General features: G+C 41.0%; 2 protein-coding genes across 4 annotated transcripts in view; one reads left to right on the plus strand and one right to left on the minus strand.

The window, feature by feature from the left end:
- CLDN12 (claudin 12) overlaps positions 1-13,290 on the minus strand; it is an 83,149-nt gene that overhangs the window by 49,897 nt on the left and 19,962 nt on the right. The gene's annotated exons all lie outside the window — the stretch shown is intronic.
- LOC308510424 (eukaryotic translation initiation factor 1-like) lies at positions 3,641-3,976 on the plus strand (the record flags this gene model as incomplete). The annotated part of the gene is made up of 1 exon (XM_081079708.1): positions 3,641-3,976. The coding sequence occupies one exon, from the start codon at positions 3,641-3,643 to the stop codon at positions 3,974-3,976; it is 336 nt and encodes a 111-aa protein (XP_080935834.1).

Here is a 13,290-nt window from a genome sequence, read left to right on the forward strand (position 1 = left end):
ATCGAACCGGCAGCCTTCGGAGTTAGGAGCACGGAGCTCTAACCCCCTGAGCCACCGGGCCGGCCCCAAGATAAAACTTTGAGACTGGTTCATTTACTATCCAATGGGTAAAGAAGATGCCATCTTCAGCAGTATATGGAGTATGGATAGTCCCTGAAAAGAAATGACAGCTGTAGTGCTAAAAATTTCACTGGGGGGAAAACGTTTTACAGCTAAGAAAATGAACTTAGTGAGGGGAATACCCTGGTAAACATAATAATTCAATCATCTGAAAGATAGAGGGGAGCAGTGCCTACACAGAAACAACAGAATTGGTTGGTTGTAGAGTTGTACTGATACCCCTGCAGAGGGGTAATGAGAAACCAAGGGCCACTGACTAACAGTTAAAGATGAAGTGTGAAATCCAAAGGACTTCTTTGGTAGCCCTTATCTCCTGCACTGGAGGAGTGAACACGGCTAAGTAGAAGATCGACAACCTGACAGAGCTCTGGTGACATTTAGGTGCCAAGTCAGGCAGGTCTTATGCTGAGGCCAGAGCTCTGGTTGGGAAAATAAGGGACCCTGAAACGACTTCTGTGTTTAAGTGTCACCACTCAGCCTTTATTACTTTGGGAAACTCATTATACCCATGGATATTAAGGTGCCCAGCCTCTACTGTCAGTTTTAGCCTGAAAAGAAGAGATACTGAACTTCTTAGTGATGCTGGTGCCCTTTTTATCAGCACATTCCTGAACACTGTGGTGAATGGATGGATACTCCTAAGGATGTAATGTTGAATGCAGGTCCCTCTGAAATCCCAGAGCCTGCAGAGGTGGCCTCCCTATGTGCTGGAAAACAAGGGTGTCTCAATAGGTGTCCTCATAGGAGCTCCCCCTGCCTCTTCTCCTGGCTTGTAGAGTTAATAACTAGAGTTAAGTCCCAATAGAACCCAGCTGGGGACATGCTAGGCCAGGTAAGAGAGGAATGAAATTATATTCCAAACTATAATTAGCTTGCCTTGGCAGGAGTCAATGAATACCACTGAATTTTGAGGGTACTTGATCAAGGGGCTGGAATGCTAAACTAGATAAGCAAGATTTCACCGACTCAAAGATACTTTTGTAGAATATAGGATTTAATATTCTGGTCAGATCTCGGGAATGGGGGCAAATTCATTGTTACGGTGGCGCATAGAAGCCTGAGAAAGTGCTGGCCAACACCGAGGAGAGTGGAAATGCCTGAGTTGCCCAGGCAGGAGGGACAGGAAGGAATGAAAAGGGTAGAGAATTGGGCTTACTGAAGTAGGTATGTGAGGCCAGGAAAACCAGCAGATGATTACAATCCAGGAGAGGGTCCAGAGAAAACACCTTTCACCAAGGCCATCAGGAATATGTTGGTACGAAGGGCACCAGTGTCACTGAGAAGTTCTGAGATGGCTCACTGATGCAGGCCAAGACTGACAGTAGAAGCAGTCATGGATCTGGGTGTGCTACCGTAATATCCAATTGGAATGATGGAACCCCCAAAATAATAAGACAAGTGGTGGTGCTTAAACACAAGAAGCCAGAAGGCCGGAATCACCACCAAAACTGCCAAAGTCAGAAAGGCAGCCAATGGGGGCTTGATCCAGGGTGTGGGGTGGGTGCAATATGGAGATGGGTAAGAGAACAAAATAAAGGAAAACAGAGGGGCAGCAAGGGTGCTGTTTAACATCCACAAGAAAAGGGCAAGAATGGAGAAGAAGGAGGCTGAGAACAATCGCCTCAATAAAAACTCATGGTCACTTCCTAAGTTCCCAAACTTGAACCAATTTTCGGATCCAGAACCCATTGACTGAAGAGCCATCCATATTCTAGAAGGGGCTCCACAAAAATGCATTAAAAATATACTGTGGTTCTCCCAGTCCTTCCACAAAGGGATCTATGACCATTTACTAGGGTGACTGAGTACTGGGAAAAGAGGAATGCCTGACATTTTGAGGACTTTGGGGCACAGGGACTGAGTTGCCATTGAAATATGGAGACCTATATCAGCTCCCTAATCCTGTCTTGGCAGCTGTTTCTCAGAGGACTCCACCTCATATGGGAACAGCCACAATGAGAATTGAGTCATTTCAGAAGAAACAGGTTCCTGCTGATCAGAGAGTCTCTGTGGTCAAATTGTTCTACGATCTGAGTCTATAATTCCCCCTTTTGCTTAAGCCAGTTTAGTTATGTTTTCCGTCTTTTGAGGATTCCTGGACAGGAACATATCAAGACTCCTCATTGGAAGGAAAAATGGTGGTAACATATTTATCATTATTGTTCTTAAGCAAGGTCCCTGTTCTCCTTCCTAGAGTTGATCTGAATATCTGCATTGAGGAAGGAGAATGTGTACCGTGTTTCCCCAAAAATAAGACCTAGCCGGACAATCAGCTCTAATGCGTCTTTTCGAGCAAAAATTAATATAAGACCCTATATTATATTACATTACATAACATTACATTACATTATATAAGACCCGGTCTTATATTATAGTAAAATAAGTAAAATAAGACTGGGTCTTATATTAATTTTTGCTCCAAAAGACGCATTAGAGCTGATTGTCTGGATAGGTCTTATTTTCAAGGAATCCCAGTAAGTCTACAGATCCCATGTATAACGCTCCTTTGTTGATAAATCAAGCTTAGTCACTTGTTCTTTCTATCTATATTTACATTTCCATACATGTGTGTGTTACACACACACAAAATAAAAATTCTCTATCCAAATAAATATAAAGGGAACTTTATATATATATGTGTGTGTATATATATATATATACATATATATATACATATATACATATATATACATATATATACACATATGTATATATATGTGTATATATATATATATGTATATATTTTTTTCCAAATTAAGAACAGTAGAGATGAGGGTAAAGGGGATCAAATAGATGGTGATGGAAGGAGAACTGACTCTGGGTGGTGAACACACAATGTGATTTATAGATGATGTAATACAGAATTCTATACCTGAAATCTATGTAGCTACTAACAATTGTCACCCCAATAAACTATAATTAAAAACAACAAAAAATGACAGTAGACTAGGATTGTTGTGTGTTACAGAAGACCCTTAATTTTGGGGGCAGAACAGTAGAAGAGATCAGCATACTCCTTCCCTCAGAGCTTCACAATTATTAAAGAAACAAACCACAGGCCTAAAATGATGTCACTTGTGCTAAAGCCCATGATACCAAACCTAGATTTAATACCTGACCTAATTGCTGTTTCAACATCTCCCAGAAATATAAGCTTAATCAACCATTCTGGAATTTTCTGGTCAACACCAATGAGGTAATCTGTCACGTGGGCCCTCTCCATCCCCCATAGAAAGAAGAGACAATCTGCATGATAAAAACCCTTGCCATTCCCTTCCCCGCAAAAGATGTCCTAAAGGATTATGTCTAAAAAAATAATCCTTTCTTTTGTTCATAGCTCCCTTCCCTCAACCTTCTTCCTATAAAAACCTCCCATATTAGGCCCCTGAGCTGCCACTGAGGACTCAGCAGCCTCCCCTTGAGCTCGCTGGCTTCCCAACACTCCATGCCCCTGTGCGCCTTCTCCCGCCAACACCTCCTGCAGGCCAGTTTCCAATGAGAGTAAGGAATTGTATGGTATATGTCCACCATCCAGAATCTCCACTCTTTCCACCCCTTTGCTGAGGCAAGTAAGGGTGATGGTCTGCTTCCTGCTGGCACTGAGGATTATATCCATATAATTCAACAGCAAAACAGCAGGAATATCTTTACTACTGTCCAAAGGACCCTGCATGATTATACCAAAAAGATACCAGTGAAGGCGGTTACGAAGATATTTTCCTGCAAAGGTACTGTAATTGAGCATCCAGAATATGGAGAAGTGATTCAGCATCAGGGTGACCAGCCCAAGAACATACCATTCCTCATAGAGACTGGACTAGCTAAAGACGGCCAGCTGAAGGTTCCTGGGTTGTAAGTGCTTTTGGCTCACTGAAGCTTATGTGAGAATTTCCTTGCAATGAGTAGAATTTGTCCCTTGTCACAAATTTAAAAATCTCACAGCTTGTATAATGTAACCATTGGGGTCTGTTCTTAACTTGGACTAGTGTAGCTCCTTCATGCAATAAACTGAAAAGAGCCATGCTGTCTAGTCTTCAAGTCCCTCATTTAAACACAGGTCAAGCAGCAGGCGCCTGGCAGTGTCCAGTCTGAAACAGAGCAATAATGTGATGTTTCTGCCAAGCCCAGAGCCCCAAGATCACAGATGGCTATGTCTACAGAAGCTCCTGGGCTCTCCGTCTGCAGCGTTCCCTGCCCTAAGAGAATGTCCCCAGTGAACAGCCTTCAGTGAAGCTGAGAGGAGGGGATAAGGCAGCAAAGGCAGCTGTACCACTGGAGGGAGACTTTGGTAGTCAAAGATCCCTTGGTGTCGCCAACCTGACCCAGTGGGCGGAACTTAAAGCAGCCACCTTCCCTCTAGTGAGGTGACAGGACATCTGGATTGCCACCAATGTCTTTTTGACCAGACATAGGCTAGCTAATTGACGTCCAAACACCACAATGTGACGCCAACCTCCTATCAGAGTTAAACTTTCGACAGGGGAACAAATTTCAAACTGATATGTCAGACATGTCGCTAGCAGTAGAGCTTGCAACTTACTAACCACAGTTGCCCAATGCCGTGTGAAGTAACAAACTGCTTTGGGGTTTTTTCCCCTTCAGTTTTAATGTTATGTAATGTATTTAAACCCTTATTTAAATAAAACTTGTTTTCAGAAAAACAAACAAACGAAAAACCCTTCCATTGTATACAGCCCTTCAGAGCGCCCTTCTAGTTGCTTGTTTACTTACTGCCGCTTAGTAAAGCCAATTAGATCTTCAGATTCACTCAGCTGAATTTTGTTCTTTGACACTCTACTGTGCCTACTTATGCGTCCCCAGGCCCAAGCGTATACCACCCCACCCCCCACCCCCGCCCCCGGCCCCAGTTCTGAGTTTCTGACTCTGTACAGATAATGGCAATATCCCACCTCAGGCGGAGGGTTAGGAAAGGGATGTTACCACCCATGATACCCGACACCCTTGGACTGACCTCAGTCTCTTGGTGCTCATGGTTGAGGTTTCATTGCTTCACCAAAACTATCATCTTGCCCAGAAAGTTAGACCCACCTCTGGCTGACTTGGAACTGGCAATCTCACTCACTTCACACAGAACAATTGCCACTTACTCATCAGCCTCCCAAATCACTTTTAGCCAATAACCTTGTCTACTACCAGAAAAACATGGAACCAGTCAGAAGGAAACTTAGGCCCCACCTCCACACTTACCCCAGCATTACACCCTGTTCCCTGCTTTCCCATTTGTTACTGTACAGGAATTGTTCATGCTCCTATTCAAAGCCAAACCCACCCCAAGGGCACCGGATCTCACCTTTCTCATCTCTCCAACAGTATTGCTCCAGCAACTCTCCCATGTTCTTCTGCATCATGTGTTTTTCAGTCTCTACTGGATCATTCTCAGTAGATAAACATGTTATTATTGATCCAGTCATTAAAAACACAAACAAACATAGTCCTAACCCCACTTCCTTAACTAGATATCTCCTCATTGCTCCCCTTGGCAGCAAATACCACAAGAGTAGCCTATATTCGTTGACTTCAATTCTCATCCAATTGTCTCTTACACACTCTCTAATCAGACTCCCTGGCCCCCCACTCCACCAAAAAGTCCTTTGTCAAGGATACTGGTGAACTCCATGTGACAAATCCAATGATCATATCTTGGTCTTCATCTTCCTTGACTTATTACTAACATTTGACTCTGCTGATCACACCATATTACTTGATATCCTTTTTCTCTTGGCTTCCAGTTCTCTGTGTTCTCCTGAATGCCCTCCTATCTTTCAGGTTGTTCTTGCTTAGCCTGCTTTTTTGGATGCTACTTTTCTCTAAGACCTGTTAATATTGGAGTGGTCCAGACTGAGTCCTTGGTCTTCTTTTCTAGGTATATTTATTCTCTTGGTAATCTCACCCAGTGACTAAATATCAACCATGTGTGGCAGACTCCTACATTTATATCACCAGCTTGACCTCTTCGCTAAACTCTAGTCAAATATATCAAAATGCCTATTCAAGTTCTTCAAATGATGGCAAACAAACATCTCATTTCTACGTGTTCAAAACTTATGATCTTTCCTTCCACCCATTTTCCTATCCTTCTATTTTTTCAGTCCCACAACGTTGGAGTCATCCTTGACTCCTTTTATTCTCTGAAACTCCACCTCCAATCCATTAGCAAATCATGTCTACCTTCAAATTAGCAAACGTCTACCTTCTCTTTTGTTACTGCAATAGCCTCCTAACTGGTCTCTCTGCCCCCACCCTTGACTTGCCCGACTCTCATGGTCTAACTAGCAATTATTTTAAAATAAAAGTCAGACCGGGTAACACCTCTACCCAGAATCTTCCTTCTCACTCAGTCAAGCCCAAGCTCCTTATAAAAAGCTGACGCCTACGTGATCTGACACTTCCCCACTTTGCCTCCATAGCATCATCTACTATTACTTTCCTCTTGTGTGACTGGGCTAGAGCCATGCTGGCATCTGTGCTGCTTCTCAAATAGACTAGGCATGCTCTCCCCTCAGGGCCTTCACAGTGGCTACTTCTTCTGCCTGGAACACACTTCCCTCAGACAGCCCCTTGGTTAATGCCCTCAGCTCCTTCAAGTCTTTGTTTAAATGGCATCTTCTCAATGATGCTTAATCTGAACCACTTCAGAGAATATTGCAACCCACACCCACTCATATCAGCACTCCCAATCCCCTGGGCATGTTCTATTGTTCCCAGGTATTGTGTTACCTTCTGCAATACTATGTAATTTGTTAGGTTACTGCTTTTTTCCTTTCTTTGGCCCACTAGAATAGAAGCTCCACAGAGTAGGGATTTTTGTGTCTTGTTTATTGATGTAAACCAAGCATTAACAAAGTGCTTAGCAAAAATAAATAAATGGGGCTAAATCAAAATAAAAAACTCTGCACAGCAAAAGAAACCATCAACAAAAAAAGAGGCAACCAACCGAATGGGAGAAGATATTTACAAACAACATCTCTGTTAAGGGGTTAATATCCAAAACATATAAAGAACTCATACAACTCAACAACAAAAAGACAAACAATCCAATTTAAAACTGGCAGAAGACCTGAACAAACACTTCTCCCAAGGAGACAAACAAATGGCCAACAGATATATGAAAAAATGCTGAACTTCACTCACTATTAGGGAAATACAAATCAAAACCACAAAGAGATACCACCTCACACCTGGTAGAATGGCTGTTATCAACAAGACAATAACAAGTGTTAGGCAGGCTGTGGAGAAAAAGGAACCTTCATACTCTGCTGATGGGAATGTAAATTGGTACAGCCACTATGGAAAACAGTATGGAGGTTCTTCAAAAAATTAAAAATAGAATTACCATACAACCCAGCAATCCTTCTTCTAGGTATCTACCCAAAAAATCCAAAAATATTTATTTGTAAAGATATATGTACCCCTATATTCATTGCAGCATTATTCACGGTGGCCAAGACATGGAAACAACCAAAGTGTCCTTCGATAGATGATGGGATAAAGAAGATGTGGTACATATATACAATGGAATCGTACTCAGCCATAAGAAAAGATGAAATACTGCCATTTGCAACACTATGGATGGACCTTGAGATTATCATGCTAAGCAAAATAAGTCAGACAGAAAATTCGAGAACCGTATGACTTCACTCATATGTGGGATATAAAACTGCAAGCAACAAACAAACAAGACAAACAAAGAACAAAAACTCACAGAAACAGACAAGTTTAGTGGTTACCGAGAATAAGGAGGGAGGGAGGTGGTAGAAGAGGGAAACAGGGATCAAGTATATGGTGATGGAAGGAGAACTGACTCTGGGTGGTGAACACACAATGTGATATATAGATGATGTATTATAGAAGCGTACACTTGAAACCTATATAATTTTACTAACCAATGTCACCCCAATAAATTTAATAAAATTGAGAAAAAACAACAAAAAATAAAATAAAATAAAACAAAGAGAATGGTGGAATAAAAAATGTTTTTAAGTGTTTAGCACATAATTGGTGCTCAGTAAATATTTTTTAATTGAATCTACATCCCCAAATCATTTATCACCTTAATTTTGGATCTACATTTCAAGTTCTTTCTAGAAAACTCTACTTGAATGTCCTCAGACACCTTAAATTCAGTATGCCCAAAATCAGACTGATCTTCCCTAACAAATTTGTTCTCCCTCCTATATTCCTAGTTTGATTCATAGCACCAATATCATCTAAGAGAGAAGTCTCAAAGTCTTTCCTCATTTCAAGTTTTGGAACAAATTCCTAGCCCTCTCCTTATATTAATTATGATCCATTAGCCACACACACAAATATTTTCTTTCATTGCCTCAGTCACTTGTCCTAATTTCTTGTGAATTATTGTCCGTTATTAGTGCATAAGTCTACTCAGGCTTCTATAACATAATACCACAGACTGGTGGCTTAAACAACAGTTTATTTCTCATAGTTCTGGAAACTGGAAGGCCAAGCTCATGGTGCCAGCAAAGATGGTTTCTTCTGAGCTTCCCACTGTGTCCTCACATGGCCTGCCTTTCCTCTGCAGTGCACACTCCTGATGTCTCTTCCTCTTCTAAGGACATCAGTCTTATTGGATTAGGATTCCGCCCTTATGACTAGACTAACCTAAATTACCCCCTCAAAGGCCCTATCTCCAAACACAGTCACATTGGGGTTTAGGGCTTCAACAGAAGTTGCCTCATTAACATAAGAAACCTTCGTTGCTCTCAGAAATGGGGATGAAAACAAAGATGAAAAAAAAATGAAAAAAATAAGAAAGAAAAATGTTTCTTTCTTATTATAAATCACAAAACAGTAGTGACCCCTTATTCGGGGAGGGCATTTTCCAAGGCCCCTGGGCATGTGAATGGTACTGAATCCTGTAGACAGTATGTTTTTCCTATACATACGGGTCCTTGAAACTGAGAAACCCAGTATAAGGGTGACTACTGTATCACAATAGGCAACCGACTCAAGAAAAGAACAATGCACAGCCCTAAATGACTGACATGACTACTAATGCCATCTGTTGGTGGCAACAGAAATGACCTATTTTTATTCTGGATAACAGCTTTGCTCAGAGCTATCAAAGTATATATGTTGATCATTTGAAGATAAAGGAAGCTCCATGCTACCTTTCTTGACCTTCTGTATTCCTCTCTATGCCACTCAGGGGCCCTGGAGGAGGGTTAACTGAAGAGAACTCAATGAAGGGACTAAATACAGAGGTGTGGGCAGGAGTAACAAGAACAAAGGGTGGTGAAGCACCCAGGGACTACTAACAAAGGGAAGCTATTACCAGCCCTGGAACTGAAGGGGCAAAGTGGGAGCAGAGAGAGAACTAGAGAGGGACTGCTCGTAGGAGCTGTGGTTCTCAGGTAGAGGAAATATAATTTGGCTACGGGGGAAGGGGAAATAAATACCCTGACCTCTTTCTTCTTCTACTACCTATCCTCCCAAAGCCAGAGGGGCAAAGAAACTCAGGTAACGCAATCTGTACAGGTCAGAGTAGGGCAAAGAAGGGCAGGGAATGGATTTGGAGGGTTAGCTGGTGAATAACCAGCAAACCTTTCCTTCATAAATTGAATTACCCATCTCCTCTGATTTATAAATTGTATGTGTGTGTGTGTGTGTGTGTGTGTGTGTCTGTGTATACAGAGTGTGCCAAAAAATGTATACATATTTTAAGAAAGGAAAACTATTAAAATTGTAATAATCAATATATACCCAAAACGATGAATACAAGTCACATTTGACGCAATTACAAAAGCGGCTCAAAGTGGTTACCCTCAGCATCCAGACACTTCTGATTATGGTGAGCAACGTTGACCAAAGTGTCCACTTGTATACATTTTTTTGGCATCTCCAGTACATATATAAAATTACCTTGTATTATGGATATTTATGTATGTGGTTTCCTGTATTAATCCAGGATTGAGTTCTTACATGTCTCATTCATAGTGGCAAGTATTCCAGTACCCATTATAGGAGGAACTCATAATTAAACATTTTCTTAGATAAATAAGTGAATGAGTGAATACTTGTTTTCTGATCCTAAGGCTTAAAATCTTGCTGGGGGAAAAAAGAGCAAATGTACCCTATTTTATGTTAAATTGAAAGCCCAGCAAATTCGATCTAACTCCCAAACATAATAAAGCAACCAGGATAATTTTTCCTGATTCCCAGCTATAAATTCATGTGAGAAACAAACTCAAATAGCAGATTCTAAGAGTGTTCCCCCAGGGTGTAGCTTTTAAAAATAAAATTTGCAGTATATGTTAAAAAGAAAACTAACTCACTTATCTTTGCTTCTGGCTTTAAAAGTCCACACATTTAAATTAAGAAGTGGAGAATTGAATTGATCTCCAAAGGAAGCACTAAAGTCAACATTTCAAACATTCAATGTAGTCTAACGGCTGAACTTTAATAACTAAACAGCCTGTTGAGGGCAAGCAGATGAGAAGTCTCCAGGACAGTACAGATTAATGAGTGAGCACTGTTTAGGTCAATGCCTCCTTCCCCCGAACACAGGGAAATTATGTTTCTGGTGGCTGATATTCCTTTGTTTTGACCACTGTACCTGTTGATTTCTGAGCTGTGGGAGGTGTTTGATATAACATTTAGGGCAAATATGCAAGTAGCTAATCTTTACTATCTAATTACTGTAGTTGGCTTAATGACCAGGTTGTACCAATTTTTCAGTAGTACAACATGTAGGTCTCCAAATGTCATACAACCTTTTATGTGCCCAAGCAGGGGAAAGAGAGCATGGTGGAGATTGCTTTTTTTTTGATATTTTGTCATTATAGAAAAAGGAGTGTTCATAATCTGTTAGACATTTTGAAGGGCTCATATAACATGAAAAGGACATTTCAATGGAAAATGTACATTCCGCTTGGTTATTGTTAAGTGCATTGTTCAGCGAATGTTCCGCTATATTGAGTTTCAGGCGTCAGTTGAATTATATTATGGTGAAATTTTTGATTAAGGTAAGCTAATTCAAAATGACAAGCCAAGGGCTTTTAAAACCCACATTTCAATGAAATCTGGCAGCACAAAAACAGCTGCTCTAAGTCCGCTCCTCTAATATTTCAAAGGAAGAATAGCAATGGATTTCTGATCCCATATGTGCCAACTGTAGAAATTCTAGAACAGCCTGAGAGACCCAGGGTGAAAGGTCACACTCTGCCTTATACAGATGGCACGTTTAATTATTAACGAGCAATTTTAATCACTTAATCATTTCAGGCCCTGAAATGACAGGTCTTCTAGGGTATCTCCAGGCTTGTTGCAACCTAAACTCTGCTGTCAAACTTTCATGGAGCCAGTAAATAGCATATGTGATTTCATATCCTAACTTGATTTACATTCTCATGTGAGTTGAATTTGTTTTGCAAGGCTCTAAAAGATATTTCTTAAGGAAAAAAGTTGAAGGTCATGTCTTTGGCAGAGAATGTACCAACCCCTAGCAGGAAAATCAAATCTAAATCCTTGCTTCAGACTTAAATCAGGCTCAAATTCCTCAGGAGGAATTTTTTTCCAGCAAAATTGTCTGTAGTTCTGTTGGAATTATTTGCATCTAGACTCAAAAAAATTTTCATAAATATCCCTTTAGCTTTTGTTCATTACAAAAAATAAACAACCCCAGCAAAGAGTCTGGTATATAATATTCAGTAAATATTAGACCCTCTTCTCATCCTCTCATCAAATGCATGCACACATTCTCATGCATATATTGGAATTCAAGTGTATGTAATTTGGCAAGAACCATGAGAAAAATCAAGAATAATTTTCACCAATCTTTAAAGGCAAAATCAAATGCAAATCATAGAATTATTATGTCCGTTAGATGAAGAAACCAATAATAATAGCAAATATTTATTGATAACTTATTATGTATCAGGCACTGTGCTAAGCTCTTTACACATTAATACTCATAACAATTCAATGAAAATTATTTCCGTTTTATAAAAGAGGAACCTGGGGCATAAGGAGGTTTAGATACCTGTCAGGTCTTATTCTGGTAAGTGGTGGAGCCGGGAGGCCAAACCAGATCATGCAAATTTCAAAACTGATCCATGATTGTGTCAATATCCTCCAGCTAAAGACCACCAGGAATACCCTGTAGTTGAACAACTTGGATTCAATACACGTTATAGAGAGGGAGAATTCGCAGCATGAGGCAATGTGGGTGTCTCAATAAGAGGGCATTCAGACGTACTTATTGAAGAGTTTGGTCTGCTGGGTGATTTGGGACTTCAGGAAATAGGACTTTTCTTTGAATTAAATGCTATCAGGAAATGGGGTTAATTCTATAACTGGGTATTTTAATAAATCTTATGAAGGAGGAAGATTAGAGAGCTGTAAGTGGTAAAGCAGCAGCAGTCACATATTAGCCAGGGTAGGGACATGGAAGGTGACCCAGAAAGTAGGCAGAAGAGGCAGGATGAATTCAGGTGGTCCACTCTGGAGTCTGCACATTTACCTGTGTTACAAAGGCAATGGGAAACAGACGCAAAACAAAGATAATGGGAGATATTTCAGGAAGAAACCTTGGCTATACAGTCAAGCTGGGAGATGGGCACCACAGAAGCCTCCTGGGGGAACTGCCTGCTCTAACAATAGTCTGAAGCCAAAAAAATAAGAGGTCCCTTTAGGGGAGCTTTGTGATTTCGAGAAGCTTTCTAGGCCAGCCTGCCTATCAGGGCCCACTGAACACTCTTCTCAGTTTTAAAAGTCTCAGTCCCATTATTCACGTGTGTGATAAGGCTCCTTTCTCCCTGAGGACTCAGGTCCATGCTGGCAGCCTGGTGTCCCCAGTGGACTGGATGGGGTCTCCCCTCTCAGCATTTCTGGGGCTACTTTCAGAGAAGTCATCCCCTTTTGGGGTCCCAGACCCCTTTGGTGCTACTGACAAGAGGTTCTGCCAGGAGGCTGCTATATTAAGGTTTGATAAAAAAGAGGAGTGAAATGAATATTTGTTGGGTCCTCCTGTACAGCAATTCTCCCCCTTTCTTGGGTAACAAAACCCTGATTTCCCTTGGTAACTTCCCCTTCTCCAACATACTCGTACATAGTCACGGAATTATGTGAAAATGAAGATGCCCTCCCTGGCACCCTTCTTTGGCCCATCAGCACACTTGTCAAGGAGGGGCC

This window comes from Rhinolophus hipposideros (assembly GCF_964194185.1).
Source record: "Rhinolophus hipposideros genome assembly, chromosome: 18".
In the NCBI taxonomy this organism is placed as follows: Eukaryota; Metazoa; Chordata; class Mammalia; order Chiroptera; family Rhinolophidae; genus Rhinolophus; species Rhinolophus hipposideros.